Source organism: Grus americana, assembly GCF_028858705.1.
Source record: "Grus americana isolate bGruAme1 chromosome 37 unlocalized genomic scaffold, bGruAme1.mat SUPER_37_unloc_2, whole genome shotgun sequence".
In the NCBI taxonomy this organism is placed as follows: domain Eukaryota; kingdom Metazoa; phylum Chordata; class Aves; order Gruiformes; family Gruidae; genus Grus; species Grus americana.
Window position 1 is genome coordinate 21,111 of NW_026561324.1, and position 20,751 is coordinate 41,861.

At 65.8% G+C, this 20,751-nt stretch overlaps 3 protein-coding genes across 4 annotated transcripts; all 3 read left to right on the forward strand.

Annotated features, from left to right (window-relative positions):
- Positions 1–181: 181 nt before the first annotated feature.
- Positions 182–12,575, forward strand: TGM1 (transglutaminase 1). 2 transcript variants are annotated; one of them, XM_054811519.1, is made up of 15 exons: positions 182–782; positions 2,487–2,706; positions 3,572–3,751; positions 4,029–4,298; positions 4,837–4,955; positions 5,346–5,453; positions 6,534–6,708; positions 6,923–7,061; positions 7,148–7,251; positions 7,340–7,428; positions 7,533–7,686; positions 8,625–8,903; positions 10,263–10,423; positions 10,897–11,033; positions 12,332–12,575. In XM_054811519.1, the coding sequence occupies exons 2-15, from the start codon at positions 2,490–2,492 to the stop codon at positions 12,573–12,575; spliced, it is 2,376 nt and encodes a 791-aa protein (XP_054667494.1). In that variant the 5' UTR covers positions 182–782; positions 2,487–2,489. The 2 variants fall into 2 exon arrangements, with proteins under 2 accessions (XP_054667494.1, XP_054667493.1); XM_054811518.1 differs by having other exon boundaries at positions 775–822.
- A 644-nt stretch (positions 12,576–13,219) lies between these two features.
- TINF2 (TERF1 interacting nuclear factor 2) lies at positions 13,220–16,057 on the forward strand. The gene is made up of 7 exons (XM_054811516.1): positions 13,220–13,309; positions 13,664–13,835; positions 14,283–14,390; positions 14,477–14,578; positions 15,619–15,748; positions 15,840–15,939; positions 16,020–16,057. The coding sequence occupies exons 1-6, from the start codon at positions 13,290–13,292 to the stop codon at positions 15,845–15,847; spliced, it is 540 nt and encodes a 179-aa protein (XP_054667491.1). The 5' UTR covers positions 13,220–13,289; the 3' UTR covers positions 15,848–15,939; positions 16,020–16,057.
- A 1,013-nt stretch (positions 16,058–17,070) lies between these two features.
- NEDD8 (NEDD8 ubiquitin like modifier) lies at positions 17,071–18,679 on the forward strand. Its single transcript, XM_054811517.1, is given in 5 exon segments — positions 17,071–17,137; positions 17,302–17,349; positions 18,061–18,102; positions 18,104–18,144; positions 18,420–18,679. Coding segments are annotated over 5 exon segments (243 nt in total). The 5' UTR covers positions 17,071–17,119; the 3' UTR covers positions 18,514–18,679.
- The last annotated feature ends 2,072 nt before the right edge of the window (positions 18,680–20,751 follow it).

Sequence of the window (20,751 nt, forward strand, 5' to 3'; positions counted from 1 at the left end):
CGGCGTCCGGGCGCTTCCTTTTATTATTTTGGGTTGGGGTTTGTTTTTTTTTTTTAATTGTTTAACTTTTTTTTTTATTATTTTTTATTTTAAGTTTTAGGGCGGCGGCAGGACCCGTTCGTCTGCTTCTCCCCTCCCCCAGGGCAGCTTGCGTCAGCCCGGGCCCTGCCAAATAGTGAGCCAGGCCCTGCCCTGCCCTGCAGCCTTTGCTAAATAGAGAGCCCCCACCCCCCTGCCAAATAGTGAGCCATTGCCCAGCCCCATAGAGCCCCCTGCCAAATAGTGAGCCATTGCCAGCCCCATAGAGCCCCCTGCCAAATAGTGAGCCATTGCCAGCCCCATAGAGCCCCCCTGCCAAATAGTGAGCCATTGCCAGCCCCATAGGGGCCCCTGCCAAATAGTGAGCCATTGCCAGCCCCATAGAGCCCCCCTGCCAAATAGTGAGCCATTGCCAGCCCCATAGGGGCCCCCTGCCAAATAGTGAGCCATTGCCAGCCCCATAGAGCTCCCCTGCCAGATAGTGAGCCATTGCGCTACATTATACGCCCCCCTGCCAAATAGTGAGCCATTGCCAGCCCCATAGAGCCCCCCTGCCAAATAGTGAGCCATTGCCAGCCCCATAGAGCCCCCCCCGCCAAATAGTGATCCCGAGAGGGGCCGAGGGCGTGCCGGGACGCCTGGGCCCCCCCAAAGTTGTGGGGCAATAAGGGGGCGTGTCCTGCCGTGGCCCCGCCCCTTCCTCCCAAGGCCACGCCCCTTTGCCTTGATCTTTCCCAGCGCCAGTGAGTGCGGGGCACTGGGAGTGCTGGGAGCTACTGGGAGGTACTGGGGTGACTGGGAGAGGGGGTCGGGGGCGCTGGGATGGGTGGGAGGGAGGGGTAACTGGGCAGACTGGGAAGGAGGGGGAGGCTGGGGAGAGGGGAACTAGTTTTACTGGGAGTACTGGGAGGGGGTTACTGGGCAAACTGGGAGGGGTTAGTGGGGTTACTGGGAGGACCCGTAGGGGGTTGCTGGGAGGACCAGGGGTTACCGGGAGCACGGGGATGGGGGGGTACTGGGAGGAATGGGTGGACCGGGAGGGGGTTACTGGTCAAACTGGGAGCACTGGGAGGGGGTTAGTAGGGTTACTGGGAGCACTGGGGAGGGGTTACTTAGAAGACTCTGAAGGGCTTACTGGGAGCACTGGGAGGGGGCTACTGGGAGCACTGAGGTGATTATGTGGGGGGGCAAACTGGGCAAACGGAGGCACTGGGCAGACTGGGAGCACTGGGAGGGGGTTACTGGGGCTGCTGGAAGCACTGGAGGGTGGGTAACTGGAAGCGCTGGGGTTACTGGGCGTGCTGGGAGGGTGTAACTGGGGTTACTGGAAACGCTGGGAGGGGCTAAGTGGGAACGCTGTGGTTACCGAGAGTACTGGGAGGGGGTCACTGGGCTTACTGGGAGCACTGGGGGGTTACTGGGAGCGCTCGGAGGGGCTACCGGGAGCAGCGGGAGCATGGGACGGCGCGGGGGGGAACTGGGTAAACTGGGGGAACTGGTCGGACTGGGAGTAGTCCCGGGTCCCTGCCGCGGCGGGGGTGGTGGTGGGGGGGGGGGGGGGGCCGCTGGCGCCAGGCACGGGCGGGGCACTGGGAAGCACTGGGAGGGAACTGGTCCGTACTGGGAGGGGGTTACTGGGCTGTACTGGGGGGGGGGGGGGCAGCTAGGAGGGTACTGGGAGCCTGGGGGGGCTGGAATGGGAAGGATTGGGGGGGGTTACTGGGCCATACTGGGAGCCCGGGAGGCGTTACTGGGAGCCCTGGAGGGGTTACTGGGCCATACTGGGAGGCACTGGGAGACCCGGGCCGTACTGGGAAGGGATCGATGCCTTCGGTCAGTCATTCTTACTGGTGCATGGTGAACCATTATGGTTCCTACTGGTCCGTATCGCTTTGTACGGCCTCGTACTGGTCCATCCCGGTCTTACTGGTCAGACTGGGACGGGTTTAATGGCGCCGTTCTGGAAGGTCTTACTGGCCCGCGGTGGTCTGTACTGGTTTCGGCCGTCTTTTAAACGGCCCATGAGGGTCTTCACTGGTCTGTACTGGTCCTCGAGGAGCTATACTGGTCCTCGAGGAGCTATACTGGTCCTCAAGGGACTATACTGGTCCTCAAGGGACTATACCGGTCCGTAGCGGCCTTACTGGTGATACTGGGAAGGGTCTGGAGGCTTCGATGGGCCGTTCTGGGAGGTCCCACCGGTTCGTGGTGGTTCCTCCGGGTCTGTAATGGTCTTTACGGGTCCGTACTGGTCTTCTACTGGACCATACTGGTCTTTAATGAACTGTACTGGATCACACTGGTCTTACTGGTCGTACTGGGAAGGGTTTGGAGGCGTTAACGGGCCGTTCCGGAGGGTCTTACTGGTCCGCGGTGGCCCATAACTGTTCTTCCCGCCCTTCCGGCTCTCCGTACTGGTCCGAACTGGTCTGACTGGTGCCCCGCAGGTGATGCCGGACGCCGACCCCCGCCTGGACCCGGGCCGTTGGGCTGCCGCCAGCTTCCGCCCGCGGGGGGCACCCCCCGCCCCCCGACCCCGCCGGGGCTTCTGGCGTCGCCTGGGCGGGTGCTGCGGGTGCTGCGGGTGCTGCCGACGGGGCCCCGAGGACTGGGAGCCCCCCCCCGGAGAGGTCCCAGGGCGCCGCCCCCCCCAGCCCCTGCGGCCCGGTCAGTGCTGGGGGGGGGAATCACGAGCGGCGGCGGTTTCGGGGAGCCCTGGGGAGGGGAAAAAGCAGTTTCAGGGCACCCTGGGGAGGGGAAGAAGCGGTTTCGGGGCTCCCTGGGGAGGGGAAAAAGTGGGTTTCGGGGAGCCCTAGGGAGGAAAAAAGCGGTTTCGGGGCTCCCTGGGGAGGGGAAAAAGCAGTTTCGGGGCACCCTGGGGAGGGGAAAAAGCGGTTTCGGGGAGCCCTGGGGAGAGGAAAAAGCGGTTTCGGGGCACCCTGGGGAGGGGAAAAAGCGGTTTCGGGGCACGCTGGGGAGAGGAAAAAGCGGTTTCGGGGCACCCTGGGGAGGGGAAAAAGCGGTTTCGGGGAGCCCTGGGGAGGGGAAAAAGGTTTCAAGACTCCCTGGGGAGGGGAAAAAGCGGTTTCCGGGCACCCTGGGGAGGAAAAAGGGAGGTTTCGGGGCTCCCCCCAGGATGATTAGGAGGTGGGGGGATGTCGTCCCCTTTCCCGCCCTCCCTTCTGTCCCCCCCCGGCCCCATTTTGGGGCCAAAAGCGGCGGTTTGGGGCAGTTTCCAGGTTTTCTTGGGGCAGAAAAGGCAGTTTCGAGGCCCCTCCCTGAGCTGCTTTTAAGGGTTTCGTGCGCCCCCAAGGGGAATTTAGGGGTGTTGGGGTGCCTCGTCTTAGCATCACCCCCCCCGCCGTATCCCCCTGCTCCTGTTTTGGGGCCAAACCTGACCGTTTGGGGCCATTTCCAGGCTTACGGGGGGGGGGCGGGTGGGTAATGACGGTTTCGAGGCCCCCCTCGAGGGGGGTTTAGGGGGGTTCCGGGGGCGGAATTCACGCGGGGTTTTCACCGTCCCCTTCCGCAGGCCTATTGGCTCCCCGGGGGCTGGTGGTGGGCTCGCCAGCCAATCGGATCGCTCACCACACGTCCGAATTCACCTGCCCCCGCCTGGTGGTGCGTCGCGGGCAGCCCTTCGACCTCCGCGTCCTCCTGCCCCGCCCCTTCGACCCCGAGGACGACGACCTCTGCGTGGAGCTCACCCTCGGTGGGGGGGGGGACGATGACGGACGGACGGCGCGAGGGCGGGGATTCGGGCTGGGGGCGGCGACCGCGTGGCGCAACGGGGGCGTGGTGACATCACCCAGGGCACAATGATGTCACCCAGGAGGGGCAATGACATGGCCCAGGCTGCCACACCCTTCCCCCCACCCCACCCCACCCGCCTCGCCGGAGGCGGGGGCGCGATGACATCGCCCGGGGCGTGACGACCTCACCTGCCCAGGTGATGACCTCACGCCTAAGGGGATGATGTCACCCCGCAGGCCCCAACCCACAGGTGGCGAAGGGTACCCACGTCCTCATCCCGTTGGGCGAAACCTCGGCCACCGGTTGGACGGCCGAGGAAGAGGAGAGAGAGGAAGGGGCGGAGCCTCCCGGAGGCCCCGCCCTCAACCTCTGCCTCACGGCCCCGCCCGACGCTCCCATTGGCCGATACCGCATCAGCATCAAGACCCGCACGGGGGTGGGGGAGTACGCGGCCCCCTTCGACGACGCCAACGACTTCTTCCTCCTCTTCAACCCCTGGTGCCCGGGTGAGTCGGCCCCGTAGCAGGGCAAAAAACCCCCAGTTTGGGCGATTTGGGGGCTCTCAGATTTGGTAGTTTCGGGGCTCCCCGTGGTGATATTTGGCCGTTTCGGGGCTCCCCGTGGTGAGATTTGGCAGTTTCAGGACCCCCCATGGTGACATTTGGTCGTTTCGGGGCTCCCCGTGGTGAGATTTGGCAGTTTCGGGGCTCCCCATGGTGAGATTTGGCAGTTTCAGGATTCCCCATGGTGACATTTGGCAGTTTCGGGGCTCCCCATGGTGACATTTGGCCATTTCGGGGCTCCCTGTGGTGAGATTTGGCAGTTTCAGGATTCCCCGTGGTGACATTTGGCAGTTTCGGGGCTCCCCAATCTCAATTTGGCAGTTTCAGGATTCCCCATGGTGACATTTGGCAGTTTCGGGGCTCCCCAATCTCAATTTGGCAGTTGGGAGGGCTGAAGGTGGGCGGTCGGGGGGGGGGGGGAATTTGGGGACCCCCCCCTGTGATTTTGGGGTGCCCCCCACCCCACCCCCCCTCCCCGCAGATGACCACGTCTACATGGAGAAAACGAGCGACCTTAACGAGTACGTCCTTAACGAGACGGGGCGCATCTTCTACGGCACCGAGGACCAGATTGCCGAGCGCTCCTGGAACTACGGGCAGGTACCCCCAAAACCGGGGCGGGGGGGGCACCCCAAAAACCAAGGACCCCCAAAAATGGGGAGACCCCACGGGGTTAAAATGCAGTGGGGACCCCAAAAATGGGGGGTGGGGGGCACCCCAAAATTTGGCGCTATCCTAAAATGGAGGACTCTGAAAATTGAGGGAGACCGAAAAATTAAAAAAAACCATAGGGGTCCCCAAAATCATCGGGGGGGGGGGCGTCCCCGAAACCACCAAGGTGGGGGGGTCTCGAAACTGTCACGGATCCTGGTAATATGGGGGGGGCTTGAAACCGCTTTTTGCATTTGGGCATGGTCGGGTGGATTTTAGGGGTGATTTTGGGAGTTTTTGGGAATGCCCCTGATTTGGGGGGCTCCCCCCCCCCCCCAGTTTGATGCGGGGGTGCTCGAGGCGTGCTTGTACATCCTGGACCGCCGGGGGATGCCCCACAGCGCCCGAGGGGACCCTGTCATGGTGTCGCGCGTCGTCTCCGCCATGGTGGGTTTTGGGGTGAATTGGGGGGGGGGGGGAGTTATGGGGGTTTTGGGGCGCTCTGAAGGGGGTTTGGGGGAAAACGTGATGGGGTTTTTTTTGGGGGGGGCCACCACGGGTTTTCAGGTGGGGTTTTGGGGTCCCTTGTGTGGTTTTGGGGTGAATTCGGGGGGTTTAGGGGTGAGTTGTGCCGATTTTTGTGGTGCTCTAAGGGGGTTTGGAGGGGGGGGAATGGGATTTTTGGGGGTTTGGGGGTGACCCTTTGGGGTTTTGGGGGAGTTCTCTGGTTTTTTGGGGGGGCCTGGGGGAGCTCACTGGGGGGGGGGGGGGGATTTCCGTGGAGCTTTGGAGGTTCTTCAGGGCTCTTCTGGGTTCCGATGACTTTGGGGGGGGGTTCGTTGGGTTTTGGGGGGGTTCGTTGGGTTTTGGGGAGGGATTGTTGGGTTTTGGGGGTGCTCATTGGGGTTTTGGGGGGGATCGTTGGGTTTTGGGGGAGTTCGTTGAGTTTTGTGTTGGGTTTTGGGGGTGTTTGTTGGGTTTTGGGGTGTTTGGGTTTTGGGTTGGGTTTTGGGGGGAGTCTGTTGGGTTTTGGGGGGGTTGTTGGGTTTTTGGGGTGTTCATTGGGGTTTTTTGGGGGGAGCGGTTGGGTTTTGGGGGTGCTCATTGGGGTTTTGGGGGGGATCGTTGGGTTTGGGGGGAGTTCGTTGAGTTTTGTGTTGGGTTTTGGGGGTGTTTGTTGGGTTTTGGGGTGTTCATTGGGGTTCGTTGGGTTTTGGGGACGTTTGGTGGGGTTTGGGACATTCCCACGGGGTTTCGAGGGGTTCTTTGGGGTTTGGGGGTGGGACCCGATGACATTTTGGGGGGGTTCTTTGGGGTTTGGGGGTGGGGGATTTTGGGGGGGCGGGGGGGGGGGGGTGGTTCCGTCGAGTTTTGCTGCGGCCTCCAGACCTTCGGGGACGTTCCCGACGGCGTTTTGGGGTTCCCGACGGCGTTTTGGGGTTCCCGACGGCTTTTCGAGGCATCTCGGGGCGGGAGGTTCTTGGCTCCGACGTGTTTTGGGGTCCCGACGGTTTCGGGGTGCCCCAGGTGAACTCGCTGGACGACAACGGGGTGCTGGTGGGCAACTGGACGGGGGACTACGCCCAGGGCACCAACCCCTCGGCCTGGGCCGGCTCCGTCGACATCCTCCGCTCCTACCACGGCGCCGGCGCCCCCGTGCGCTACGGCCAGTGCTGGGTCTTCGCCGGCGTCATGACCACCGGTGCGTCGCGTTCCGCTTTTTACTGGTTTATACTGGTTTGGCTTAGTCGGAGACCGGTTTCTACTGGGAGAGGGGGTCCGGGGCTTCAGCGGTGGGTGGGCTGGGAGGTTCTGGTAGGAGGCAAGTCAAGCTTGAGAGATAGGTCTTGGTAACGGCTTGTACTGGTCCGTACTGGTCCGTACTGGTCCATACTGGTCCGTACTGGTGCCCCCAGTGCTGCGGTGCCTGGGTCTCCCCACCCGCACGGTCACCAACTACAACTCGGCGCACGACACCGACGTCTCCCTCACCACCGACATCTACTTCGACGAGAACATGCGGCCCCTGGAGCGCCTCAACACCGACTCCGTCTGGTACTGGTTTATACTGGTTTATACTGGTGCGGGCTGGGAGTCATCGGTCCGTGCTGGTCCGTACTGGTTTATACTGGTCCGCGCAGGAACTTCCACGTGTGGAACGACTGCTGGATGAAACGCCCCGACCTCCCCGACGGCTACGACGGGTGGCAGGTCGTCGACGCCACCCCGCAGGAGACCAGCAGCGGTACTGGTTTATACTGGTCCATACTGGGGAAGAGTCCCGCCGCGGCTGCTCGACTGGTCCTTACTGGTTTATATACCGGTCCCGCCAGGGTTGTTCTGCTGCGGGCCGTGCTCGGTGACGGCGGTGAAGAACGGCGAGGTCTTCCTCAAGTACGACACGCCCTTCGTCTTCGCCGAGGTGAGGGGGCGGGGCTCGTTAGGCTAATGAGCGCGGCGGGCGCGGCCGGCCCTAACGAAGCGGGCGTGTCTGTGCGTGTGGTGTCCGTGCGGGCGTGTCCTCAGGTGAACAGCGACAAGGTCTACTGGCAGCGGCAACCCAACGGCGCCTTCGCCGTGGTGCACGTGGAGGAAGGCGCCATCGGGCGCCGCATCAGCACGCTGGGGGCGGGCTCTGGCGCCCGATTGGACATCACCCACCAGTACAAGCACCCCGAAGGTGAGGCCCCGCCCCCCCCCCCCCCCCCGGGTGACGCGACTGCCCCCCCGTGACGCGACTGCCCGCCGCCCCCGTGGCTCCCCCCCGGCCCCGTAACCTCTGCCCTTTGACCCCCCGAGAACCACAACCCGCCCGCCCTTGACCTCACGACCCAACGACCCTTGAACTGTTCACCTAGGCCCCATGGCGGTGCGACCCCACGACCCTTGACCCGTTGACCTAGGCCCCGTGTCCCCACAGCCCAACGACCCTTGACCTGTTGACCTAGGGCCCACGACCCAGCAACCCTTGACCCCATGACCTAACGACCCTTGACCCAACGACCCTTGACCTGTTGACCTAGGCCGTGTGTCCCCGCGACCCAACCACCCTTGACCCCACGACCCAACGACCCTTGACCTGTTGACCTAGGCCCCATGTCCCCATGACCCAACCACCCTTGACCCCACGACCCAACGACCCTTGACCTGTTGACCTAGGGCCCATGTCCCCACGACCCAATGACCCTTGACCTGTTGACCTAGGCCCCACGTCCCCGTGACCCAACGACCCTTGACCCCACGACCCAGGCCCCATGATGCCACAACCTAACGACCCTTGACCTGTTGACCTAGGCCCCATGTCCCCATGACCCAACCACCCTTGACCCCACGGCCCCACGACCCTTGACCTGTTGACCTAGGCCCCACGTCCCCGTGACCCAACCACCCTTGACCCCACGACCCAACGACCCTTGACCTGTTGACCTAGGCCCCATGACCCAGCAACCCAATGACCCTTGACCCCACGACCCAACGACCCTTGACCTGTTGACCTAGGCCCCATGACACCACAACCCAACCACCCTTGACCCCGCGCCCCAACCCCCCCCCGTGCCCCCCAACCCCTGACCCTCGACGCCCCCCCGACCTCTGACCTCTGACCCCCCGACCCCGCAGGCTCGGAGGAGGAGCGCCGCGCCGTCTCCACGGCGACCTCGCACGGCTCCCGGCCCCGCAACCGGGGGGTCCCGTCCTCGGGGGAGGTGACGGTGACGGTGGGGGCGGGGCCGGCGGTGGCGGGGGCGGAGCTGGAGCTGCGAGCGGTGGCCAGGAACGAGGGGGCGGAGCCCCGAACCCTGCGCCTCCGCCTGGCGCTCAGCGCCGTCCGCTACACCGGCGTCTCCGCGGCGCCGTTCCGGCAGGAGCAGCACCGGCGCGTCGTCCCGCCGGGGCAGGGTGAGGGGACGCAGCGGGGCCCCGGGAACGTCTGGGACCCCGTGGGGTCACCCCAAACCTCTGGGACCCCTTGGTGCCACCTCCATGGACACCTGGGTCCCCTCCATGGACATCTGGGACCCCTTGGGGTCACCTCCCCAAACACCTGGGACCCCTTGGTGCCACCTCCATGGCCACCTGGGACCCCTTGGGGTCACCTCCCCAAACATCTGGGACCCCTTGGGGTCACCTCAAACACCTGGGACCCCTTGGTGCCACCTCCATGGACACCTGGGTCCCCTCCATGGACACCTGGGACCCCTTGGGGTCACCTCCCCAAACATCTGGGACCCCTTGGGGTCACCTCAAACACCTGGGACCCCTTGGTGCCACCTCCATGGACACCTGGGTCCCCTCCATGGACACCTGGGACCCCTTGGGGTCACCTCCCCAAACATCTGGGACCCCTTGGTGCCACCTCCATGGCCACCTGGGACCCCTTGGGGTCACCTCCCCAAACATCTGGGACCCCTTGGGGTCACCTCAAACACCTGGGACCCCCTGGTGTCACCCCCCCAATGTCTTGGTCCCCTTGGGGTCCCCTCCATGGACACCTGGGTCTCCTTGATGTCCCCTCCCCAAACATCCAGGACCCCTTGGGGTCACCTCCATGGCCACCTGGGTCTCATTGGTGTCACCCCCAAGCATCTGGGTCCCCTCCATGGACATCTTGGTCCCCTTGGTGTCATCCCCAGATGTCTGGGTCCCTTTGGTGTCACCTCCATGGCCACCTGGGTCCCATTGATGTCACCCCATGGACATCTTGGTCCCCTTGGTGTCACCTCCATGGCCACCTGGGTCTCCTTGATGTCCCCTCCCCAAACATCTGGGACCCCTTGGGGTCACCTCAAACATCTTGGTCCCCTTGGTGTCACCTCCATGGCCACCTGGGTCCCCTCCATGGACATCTGGGTCACCCCGCAGATGTCTGGGTCCCCTTGGTGTCACCCCATGGCCACCTGGGTCCCATTGATGTCACCCCATGGACATCTTGGTCCCCTTGGTGTCACCTCCATGGCCACCTGGGTCTCCTTGATGTCCCCTCCCCAAACATCTGGGACCCCTTGGGGTCACCTCAAACATCTTGGTCCCCTTGGTGTCACCTCCATGGCCACCTGGGTCCCCTCCATGGACATCTGGGTCACCCCGCAGATGTCTGGGTCCCCTTGGTGACACCTCCATGGCCACCTGGGTCCCCCCCCCCCGGCCACCCGAGTCCCTCGTCCCCGAGGTTGAGGTTGACCCCAGGGTTGCCCCAACCCTTGGAGCTGCCCCAGGCCGTTCTATGACATCATACCCCCCCACACACACCTCCGGCAGAGGAGACGGTGACGATGACGGTGACCTACGCCGAGTACGGGCCCCACGTGGGTGAGCAGGACGCACTGAAGCTGACGGCGGCCGGGGCCGTGGAGGAGACGGGGCAAGTGGTGGCCAAGGAGCTGCGGGTCCGGCTGCAGGCGCCCGAGCTCACCCTGACGGTGAGTGATGTCACCGCTGACGCCCTGGTGGGGGGGGGGGGGCCCCACACCCCAGAACATCTGGAGGGGCGTCCTCGAAACATCTGGAGGGGTCCTCAAAACATCTGAGGGGTCTTCAGAACATCTTGGGAGGGTCCTCAGAACATCTGGAGGGTCCTCAAAACATCTGGAGGGGGTCTTCAGAACATCTGAGGGGTCCTCGGAACGTCTGGATGGGGGTCCCCAACCCAAGGGGGGGGGTTCCCAGCCCAAGGGGGGGTCCCCAGACCATCTTGGGGGGGTTCCCCAGAACATCTGAGGTGTCTCCAGAACATTTGAAGGACCTTCAGAACATCTGGAGGTGTCCCCAGAACATCTTGGTGGTCCTCAGAACGTCTGGATGGGGGTCCCCAACCCAAGGGGGGGGGTTCCCGGCCCAAGGGGGGGTCCCCAGAAGATCTGGGGGTGCCCCCCAACGTGTGTGTGCGGGGCAGGTGCTGGGTCCGGCGGTGGTGGGGCAGGAGGTGCCGGTGCAGGTCGTGTTCCAGAACCCGCTGCCGGAGCCGCTGCCGGGGGCCGCCCTGCGCATGGAGGGGGCCGGGATGGTCTGTCCCCCCGCCCTGCGCCTGGGGTGAGCGGGGGGGGGACCCCGAAACTGGGGGGGGGACCCTGAAACTGGGGGGGGAACCAAAAATTGGGAGGGGAACCAAAACCTGGGGGGGGGACCAAAACCTGGGGGGGGGGGGGGGGACACACCCAAAATGGGGTGAGGGGGGGAACTGGGATCTGGGGGGGGGGAACTGGGATGGGGGGGACCCCGAAACTGGGGGGGGACCCCAAAATTGAGGGGGGCCCAAAATGGGGGGGGGGGCCAAAATGGGGTGTGTGGGGGAACTGGGATCTGGGGGGGGGGGAACTGGGATGGGGGGACCCCGAAACCTGGGGGGGACACCCCAAAACCTGGGGGGGGGGGGCCAAAAATGGGGGGGGCCAAAATGGGGTGTGTGGGGGAACTGGGATCTGGGGGGGGGAACTGGGATGGGGGGGGACCCTGAAACCTGGGGGGGACACCCCAAAACCTGGGGGGGGGGGCCAAAAATGGGGGGGGGCCAAAATGGGGTGTGTGGGGGAACTGGGATCTGGGGGGGGGGGGAACTGGGATGGGGGGGGACCCTGAAACCTGGGGGGGGACCCCAAAACCTGGGGGGGGCCCAAAAATGGGGGGGGGACCCAAAATGGGGTGTGTGGGGGAAACTGGGATTGGGGGGGGAGGAACTGGGATGGGGGGGGACCCTGAAACTGGGGGGGGGACCCCAAAATTGGGAGGGGAACCAAAACCTGGGGGGGGGGACCCTGAAACTGGGGGGGGGACCAAAACCTGGGGGGGGGGGGGGACCCAAAATGGGGTAAGGGGGGAAACTGGGATCTGGGGGGACCCCGAGACTGGGGGGGACCCCGAAAATTGAGGGGGGCCCAAAATGGGGGGAGGAACCCAAAAATGGGGGGGGGACCCAAAATGGGGTGAGGGGGGGAACTGGGATGGGGGGGACCCCGAAACTGGGGGGGACCCCAAAATTGAGGGGGGGACCCCGAAACTGGGGGGGGGACACCCAAAAATTGGGGGGGAGAAGACCCAAAATGGGGTGAGGGGGGAAACTGGGATCTGGGGGGGGGGGGGAACTGGGATGGGGGGAACCCCAAAACTGGGGGGGGACCCCAAAACCTGGGGGGGGACCCAAAATTTGGGGGGGACCCCAAAACTGGGGGGGGGGAGGCCAAAATGGGGTGAGGGGGGGAACTGGGATCTGGGGAGGGGGGACCCCAAAAATGGGGGGGGAACCCCAAAACCTGGGAGGGGGAACCCCAAAACTTGGTGGTGGGGTGCGGGGGTGACCCCGTGACCCCCCCCCCCCCGCCGTGACCCCGCAGGTCGGTGGGGGCGGGGCAGACGGTGCGGCTGCGTCAGGCCGTGGTGCCGCAGCGCCCGGGTCGCCGGCGTCTGGTGGCGACGCTGGAGAGTCCGCGCCTGGGGCCGCTGCACGGCGCCGTCATCATCGACGTCGCGCCCGCCGCGGCGGGAACCGGGGGTGCGACGAGCGGGGGGAGCCCGCCCAGGAGGGCGCGGAGGGCGCGGAGACGCGGGCAGCCCCCGGCCGGGAGCACTGGGGGGTGATGTCACTGGGAGAGGGGGGTGACGTCACTGGGAGGGGGGGTGACGTCACTGGGAGAGGGGGGTGACGTCACTGGGAGGGGGGATGGCGTCACTGGGAGAGGGGGGGTTGAGGGCGTCGCTGGGGGGGCGAGGACGTCGCTGGGAGAGGGGGTGGGGGGTGGTTGATGACGTCACTGCGGGGTGTTGAGGACGTCGCTGGGAAGGGTGGGGTTGATGACGTCACTGGGGGGGGGTATGAGGACGTCACCCGGGGGGCTCTGGGCCCGGTTGGGGGGGGGTGGGGGTGGTTTCACCCCGGGCCGCCCCAATGACGTCACGGAGCCCCGCTCGCCCTCGCGCGCGCGCGCTCTCTCTCTCTCTCTCTGGCCCCGCCCCATGGCGTCAACGCGCCGGCCATGAAATAAAACAGCTGCGAGGCAACGGCGGCTTCCGTGACGTCACCGAGGGAAGGGGGGGAGAGGGAGGGAGGGAGGGAGGCGGCGCGGGGGTGTTGACGTCACAAAGGGGGGGGCGGGGAGGGCGCGCGGCGATTGGCGGCGGCCCAATGGGGAGGGGAGGGGCGGTGCCTGTAAGGCGGCGCTGACGTCACTTCCGGCGCGGCGGGCACGCGGGGCCGACCCGGGGCTGACGGTACCGCCGCGTGCGCGCACCCCCCCACCCCCCCCACCCCCGTCCCGCCCGGAAGTGACAAAACCGCCCATTGCCCCACGCGACATGGGCGGAAGTGACGTCAGGTGAGAGGCGCAAGGAGGGGGGGCGGGGAGGGAACGCGGGGGGCGCGCGGGGGCGGGGCCGCGGGGCGGGGCTACGGGGCTACGGGGCTGTGGGCGGGGCTACAGGGCTGTGGGCGGGGCCGTGGGGCTGTGGGCGGGGCTATGGGGCTGTGGGCGGGGCCGTGGGGCTGTGGGCGGGGCTACAGGGCTGTGGGCGGGGCCGCGGGGTTGTGGGCGGGGCTATGGGGCCATGGGCGGGGCTATGGGGCTGTGGGCGGGGCTACAGGCCCCAGGGCAGGGTTTACCCCCTGCATTTCAGGGGGGGTGGGGGAGGCGGAGCCTCCCAGTGACTCCTCCTCCCCCTCCCCCAATCAGCCCTGCCGCGTCGCTGCGCGTGGCGCTGGCGGGGGCGTGGCACGTGGTGCGTGGGCGGAGCCTGTGCCAGTTCCCCCGGGTGCTGGGGCTGCTGGAGGCCACGGGCCGGGCCGCCCCCGGTGCCCTTCGCTTCCGTCACGGCGCCCGGCTGCGCCTGGGCCTGCAGGCCGCTGTGAGTATCCGCCCCAGAGTGCACCGGGGCAGCCCCTGCCCGCCAAGATGGCGCCTGGCAGCGGGGCTGTGGGGGCGGCCATCTTCCCACAATGCCCTGGGGCTGGCAGCCATCTTCCCAGGCTTCCCCGTGGCAGCGGCCATCTTCTCATGCATCCCCGTGGTGGGAGCCATATTCCCACAATGCCCTGGGGCTGGCGGCCATCTTACCAGGCTTCTCGATGGCAACGGCCATCTTCCCACAGTGCCCTGGGGCTGGCGGCCATCTTACCAGGCTTCCCCGTGGCAGCAGCCATCTTCCCACAATGCCCTGGGGCTGGTGGCCACCTTCACAAGCCCGGTGGCCACCTCCCCTGTCCCACGTTGTCTGTCCCCCCCCCGTCCCCGTCCCATCCCCCCCCACACAGACTTTATCCCGGCCATCTTCCCCCCCCTCGCCGCCCTGCAGGTGGTGGTGCGGATGCTGCAGGAGGCCCAGCCCGACGGGAAGATCTTTGACGCCATCGATTCCTTCTTCCCCGAGGGGGAGGCATCGGCCGCCGGCTACGGCCAGGCCGTGAGTGACGGAGAAGTGGGGGACAGGGGGACGACACCCAGGCGTGTCCTCACCCCGTGTCCGTCCCCCGTCCCCCCCCCCCCCAGACTCCCCAGGAGCTGGCGATGGTGGCAGAGGCGCAGGAGAGCTTCCGCGAACTGGTGCTGGCACTGCTGGCGGACCGCGGGCGGCGGAGGGCGTACCTCCAGGTACCTCCCAGTGCCTCCCAGTTTATCCCAGTAACCCTAAATGCCTCCCAGTGCCCCCCCCCAGTGCCTCCCAGTTCACCCCAGTGCCTCCTGCTGTCCCCCAGTCCCTCCCAGTGCCCTCCCAGTGTATCCCAGCGTCCCCCAAAAGCCTCCCAGTGCCCCCCCCCCCACCCCTCCCAATCCCTTCTAACGGGTCCCGGCTGCCCTGTAAGAGGCTCCCAGTGCCCTCCCAGTGCCTCCCAGTTCACCCCAGTGCCTCCTGCTGTTCCCCAGTCCCTCCCAGTGCCCTCCCAGTCTATCCCAGTAACCCCAAATGCCTCCCAGTGCCCCCCCCAGTGCCTCCCAGTTCACCCCAGTGCCTCCTGCTGTCCCCCAGTCCCTCCCAGTGCCCTCCCAGTGTATCCCAGCGTCCCCCAAAAGCCTCCCAGTGCCCCCCCCACCCCTCCCAACCCCTTCTAACGGGTCCCGGCTGCCCCGTAAGAGTCTCCCAGTGCCCTCCCAGTTCACCCCAGTGCCTCCCGCTGTCCCCCAGTCCCTCCCAGTGCCCTCCCAGTTTATCCCAGTAACCCCAAATGCCTCCCCGTGCCCCCCCCACCCCTCCCAATCCCTTCTAACGGGTCCCGGCTGCCCCGTAAGAGTCTCCCAGTGCCCTCCCAGTGCCTCCCAGTTCACCCCAGTGCCTCCCGCTGTCCCCCAGTCCCTCCCAGTGCCCTCCCAGTCTATCCCAGTAACCCCAAATGCCCCCGCCACCCCTCCCAATCCCTTCTAACGGGTCCCGGCTGCCCCGTAAGAGGCTCCCAGTGCCCTCCCAGTGCCTCCCAGTTCACCCCAGTGCCTCCTGCTGTCCCCCAGTGCCCTCCCAGTGCTTCCTAGTGCCTCCCATGCCCCCACGATTCCCTTCCAATGGGTCCGAGGGTCTGCCAGGGGTCATCCCAGTGCTTCCCAGTCTATCCCAGTAACCCCAAATGCCCCCCCCACCCCTCCCAATCCCTTCTAACGGGTCTCGGCTGCCCCATAAGAGTCTCCCAGTGCCCTCCCAGTGCTTCCCAGTTCCCGCAGGGCCCGGCGGGGCAGGAGTACGGGGAGCCGTTCCTGCAGGCGTTGGAGCGTCTGTTCTACGAGTTCCTGCAGCGCGTGGAGAGCGCCCTGCCCCCCCCGGATCTGAGCCAGGTGGGCGGAGCCTCTGGGGAAGGAGGAGGGGGCGTGGCCACGGGCTTGGCCCCGCCCCTTCCGACCCCGCCCCCTTCCTTTTCCCTCGCAGCTGCGTGAGGTGGTGTGGAGCCACGCCCCCCCCGGGATTGGTCGTCGCGACCTGCCAATCCTGAGCCGGTACCTGGTGGATATGGGACACGCCCACTGCGGTAGGCGGGGCTTGAGGGGGCGGGGCTAAAGGGGGGCGTGGTCTTCTGACGCCCCGCCCGACTCTAAGCCCCGCCTCCAGGCCCCATACCCCGCCTCCTCACTGCCATTGGGTCCCTGCGCCAGGTCCCGCCCACACGGTGAGTAGCCCCGCCCCCTCGCCCCACCCCACCCCCACCACGTGATTAAACCACCTCCTGGCTCCGCCCACTCCAGGCTACGGCCCCGCCCAGGCCCCCGCAGGCTCCGCCCACTCAAGCCGGCCCCATTGGGTGAGTTGTGGGCGGGGCAGATTCCGGCCCCGCCCCCCTCCCCTCCCAGGGTGTGTGGGGGGAGGAGCCAGGTATCCGGGCCCCGCCCTGACCCGCGTGCGTCCCCAGACTTTGTCGATGACGCCATCGGTGACCGCGAGGACGACGCTTACCCGCGCAGAAAGGTCTGGGGGGTGCGGGGGGTAATTAGTGACGAGGAATTGGGTAATTAGGGGCTCGGGCAGCTAATGGGACTTTTGTCGCCTCCAGGCCCGAGCCCCGCCCCTTTCCCGCCGCACCCTGGTCCTCTCGGGTGAGTTCCCAGCTCTTAATTACCGCTAATTACGTTAATTGGCCTCCCCCACACCCACTCCCCTTGCGGCTCCACCCCCCCCGCCACCCCATTGGTCCATTCCGTCCGCGCTCACACCCCATTGGTCCGCCAGGCTTCGAGTGGTCCCGCCCATCGCTGCCATTGCCCTCAATGGGGCCGTACCATGTCGGGGGGGGTGGGTGGGGTGGTATTCAATGGCTGAGAGGCTTCTAGGAGGGAATGAGGCGTCCAATGGGAGCGTGGCGGGGCAGAGGAGGGGCGTGCTGGGATTGAGTGTTTCAAACGTTAAATTTGGGGACAAAAAAGGCAATTTTTTAATTTATTTTTTTTATCCCCCCCCCCCCCGCGTTTACCTCCCGCCGCCGCGTTGGTACGCTCCGGCGGCTGGGCGGGCTTTGCGCTCTGATTGGCGGAGAGGCGGCGGCGCCGCCCAATGGCGTGCAAAAATAGAGGGAGGGGAGGTGCGGGACTACAACTCCCAGCATCCCCCTCGGGCGCCGCCATTTTCCCTCTCTTCGCGGCGGGGAGGGGAAGTGACGTAGCGGGCAGGGCTCATTTCCGCTTCCGGCCGAGGAGAGAGGAGCTGGGGCGGCCACGATGCTGATCAAAGTGAAGGTGGGGTCGGTGGGGGCCGAAGGGGGGAAACACCCCCCCCCCCAGCTGGGCTTTGGGGGTGCGGGGAAGGGGTGTAGGCCGCGGGGTATTGGGGGAGCGTGTGGGGAGGGGGTTTGTGTGTGTCTGACCGGCCGGGGCTGTGTCCGTGTGTTTCCTTCCCCCAGACTCTGACGGGGAAAGAGATCGAGATCGACATCGAGCCCACGGACAAGGTAGGAGGCACCGCCCCCTTCCCAGCATGCTCCGGGGCAAGGGGGGGGGGGGGGCTGTGACCAGAGGGGGAGCTCCCCCAGCATCCCATAATGCCCTGGGGAGCTCCCCCAGCATCCCATAATGCCATGGGGGGGGGGGTCCCTCAGCATCCCATAATGCCATGGGGGGGGGTCCCTCAGCATCCTGTAATGCCATGGGGGGGGTCCCTCAGCATCCCATAACGCTATGGGACAGCCCCCCAGCATCCCATAATGCCCTGGGGGGGGGTCCTTCAGCATTACATAATACTATAGGACAGTCCTCCAGCATCCCATAATGCCCTGAGCAGCTCCTTCAGCATCCCACAATGCCCTGGGGAGCTCCTCTACCATCCCATAATGCCCTGGGGGGGGTCCCTCAGCATTCCAGAACACTATGGGACAGTCCCCCAGCATCCCATAATGCCCTGAGGAGCTCCTTCAGCATCCCATAATGCCTTGGAGAGCTCCCCCAGCATCCCATAATGCCCCGGGGGGGGTCCCTCAGCGTTCCATAACACTATGGGACAGTCCTCCAGCGTCCCATAATACCCTGGGGAGTTCCTTCAGCATCCTGTAATGCCATGGGGGGGGGGGGGGTCCCCCACCATCCCATAATGCCTTGAGGAGCTCCCCCACCATCCCACAATGCCCTGGGGAGCTCCCCCACCATCCCATAATACCCCGGGGCAGGTGGAGCGGATCAAGGAGCGGGTGGAGGAGAAGGAGGGGATCCCCCCCCCAGCAGCAGCGCCTCATCTACAGCGGGAAGCAGATGTGAGGGGCGGGGCCTGGGGAGGGGGCGGGGCCTGGGTGGGGGCGTGGTCTGGGTGGGGGCGTGGTCTGGGGGCGGGGCCTGGGTGGGAACAGGGGGTGGGGTTTTTGTGGGGGTGTGGCCTGTAAGGGGGAGGAGCTTTTTGTGGTGGGCGTGGCCTGTGGGGGCGTGGCCTTTGGGGTGAATGAAAGGGGGTGTGGCTGGAGGGGCGGGGCCAAGCGTGCCCTTTGACCCCCCCACCCTTTTTTTTTTTTTTTTTTTTTTTAAAAAAAAAAAGGAACGACGAGAAGACGGCGGCCGACTACAAGATCCAGGGCGGCTCCGTCCTCCATCTTGTGCTGGCCCTGCGGGGGGGCGGGGCGGGGCAGTGAGGGGGCGGAGGGGGCGGGGCCTGCGCCAAAAGCCGCCCCTCTCCCTCAGCCCCACCTGCGAGCGGGTGGGGAGAGCCCAGCCCTGCCCTCCCGGTCCCGCCCCTTTCTAAAGTTTTCCTCCCTCACACGCCCCCCTATTTAATAAAGTTTGTTCGTGATGTCGTGCCGGCGGCCTGTGATGTCATTTGATGCGGGGTTTTTTTTTGGGGGGTGGGGGGGAGAAAGGGACAAGCGCGCGGCATCGCCCCTTTAAGGGACTCTGTTGTGGGGCCCACCCCCCTTGGCCCCTCCCCTTTAGACTCCCTCCCTGCCGCTTGGCGTTGCCCTTTTAAAAAAAAACAACACCAAACCGGCCTTGTGACTCCTCCCCTTCCGGCGCTCGGCCCCGCCCCTTCCCCTCCCTTCTTCCCTTTTTCAAGATGGCGGCGCCCGATCTGGAGCGGCTCCTCGCGGAGCTGCTGGAGCCCGACAGTGACGTCATCCGCCGGGTAACGGGCCCCTGGGGAGGGAGGGGGAGGGGGGGGGATGACGCAATAGGAATACGCACGCCCCTGACGCGTCTTTTCCCCTCACAGGCCACCGCCCGCCTCCGCGAGGCCTTCTCCGACCCCCAGACCCCCGCCCGCCTCGGCCTTCTCCTCACCGGCTCCTCCCGGCCGCAGGTGCGGCCCCTCCCCCTTCTTCCTCCTTCCCCCCCTTTTTTTTAGTTTTGGGGTTCCCCTGACTCTGCCCCATCCCCAGATCCGGCAACTGGCCGCCGTCCTGCTGCGGCGGAGGCTCTTGGGCCGATGGAAGCGCCTGGACCCGGCTCTGCGCCAGAGGTGGGTGGGTGGTTGGGGGGGGCGGGGCCAGCCGGGAAGGGGCGGGGTTAATGTGCCACGCCCTTCCCCCCCCCCCCGCAGGCTCCCGACGCTATTGGCCGAAGCTTTGGAGCGGGAGACTGAGTGAGTGCGAATGGCGGCGGTTTCAGGGGTCCCCCCCCACCAATAGTGGCGGTTTCAGGGGCTCCCAAAGTGGGGGTGGTTTCAAGGCCCCCCCCCCCCCCCGTGGTTTCAAGGCCCTTTGGTAATTTCAGTGCTCCCCCTCCAACTGTTGGTGGTTTCAAGGTCCCCTTCCCAAAACTCTTGGTGGTTTTAAGGCCCTCCCCCCCACCTCTTGGTGGTTTCAATGCCCCTTTTTCCAAACCCTTGGTGGTTTCGATGCTCCCCCTCCAAACTCTTGGTGGTTTCAATGCTCCCCCTCCAACTATTGGTGGTTTCAAGGTCCCCCTCCCAAAACTCTTGGTGGTTTTAAGGCCCTCCCCCCACCTCTTGGTGGTTTCGATGCTCCCCCTTCCAAACTCTTGGTGGCTTTGATGCCCCCCCCTCCAAACTCTTGGTGGTTTCGATGTCCCCTCTTCAAACTCTTGGTGGTTTCGATGCCACCCTTCCCAAACTCTCGGTGGTTTCAATGCTCCCCCTCCAAACTCTTGGTGGTTTCGATGCCACCCTTCCAAACTCTTGGTGGTTTCAAGCCCCCCCCCACCCCCCCAGGCACACGGTGACGGTGGCTCTGGCCCAACTGGGGGCCCTGGTTCTGCGCCGGGGGGGGCTCAGCGCCTGGGGACCCCTGGGCACCTGGGTGCAGGAGGCGGCCCGTGACCCCCGGCCCCCCCGCCAGGAGGTAAGGGCGCTTTTAGGGCCCCCCCTCGTCTCCTTTGGGTGGTCGGGGGGGGGGGGGTGGTTTCGAGGCTCCCCCTGTCCCACCTTGCCCCCTAAGTTGCCCCAGTAACACAGGACGGGGCGCCCGGGTGGGAGGGAGGGTAATCAGCGGCGGTTTCGATTTCCCCTCCACCCCCTTTACTCCTCTTGTGGGCCCCAAAGGGTGGTTTCAAGGCTCCCCGTGCCCCCATGACGTGGGAGGGGGCGGTTTTGAGGGAGGGGGGCAATTAAGGGCGGTTTTTAGTGTCCCCTCCCCAAATTACCCCAGTAACGCAACGGGGGGGGGCGCCTTGCGGCGGGGGCAGCACTTAATGTCGGTTTCGAGCCCCCCCCGAGCGTGCTGTGTGCCCCCCGAAGGGGTGGTTTCGAGGCTCCCCACACCCCATTTTACCCCCCCTCATTCTCCGCCCCCCCCGCCTCCCAGGCGGCCCTGCTGGTGCTGAGCGCGGCGCTGGAGGCGGCCCCCCAAGTCCTGGCCCCCCACGGCCCCGCCCTGGCCGCCCTGTGTCGGGGGGCTCTCGCTCCCGGGGTGCCCCCC

Bases quoted from the DNA above. Each gene is read 5' to 3' on its own strand.
- TGM1 (XM_054811519.1), top strand. From the start codon at position 2,490: ATGCCGGACGCCGACCCCCGCCTGGACCCGGGCCGTTGGGCTGCCGCC. The intron at 2,707-3,571 runs GTCAGTGCTGGG...CCCCTTCCGCAG, and splicing joins CCCCCAGCCCCTGCGGCCCG to GCCTATTGGCTCCCCGGGGG. The intron at 4,299-4,836 runs GTGAGTCGGCCC...CCCTCCCCGCAG, and splicing joins CTTCAACCCCTGGTGCCCGG to ATGACCACGTCTACATGGAG.
- TINF2 (XM_054811516.1), top strand. From the start codon at position 13,290: ATGGGCGGAAGTGACGTCAG. The intron at 13,310-13,663 runs GTGAGAGGCGCA...TCCCCCAATCAG, and splicing joins ATGGGCGGAAGTGACGTCAG to CCCTGCCGCGTCGCTGCGCG. The intron at 13,836-14,282 runs GTGAGTATCCGC...GCCGCCCTGCAG, and splicing joins GCCTGGGCCTGCAGGCCGCT to GTGGTGGTGCGGATGCTGCA.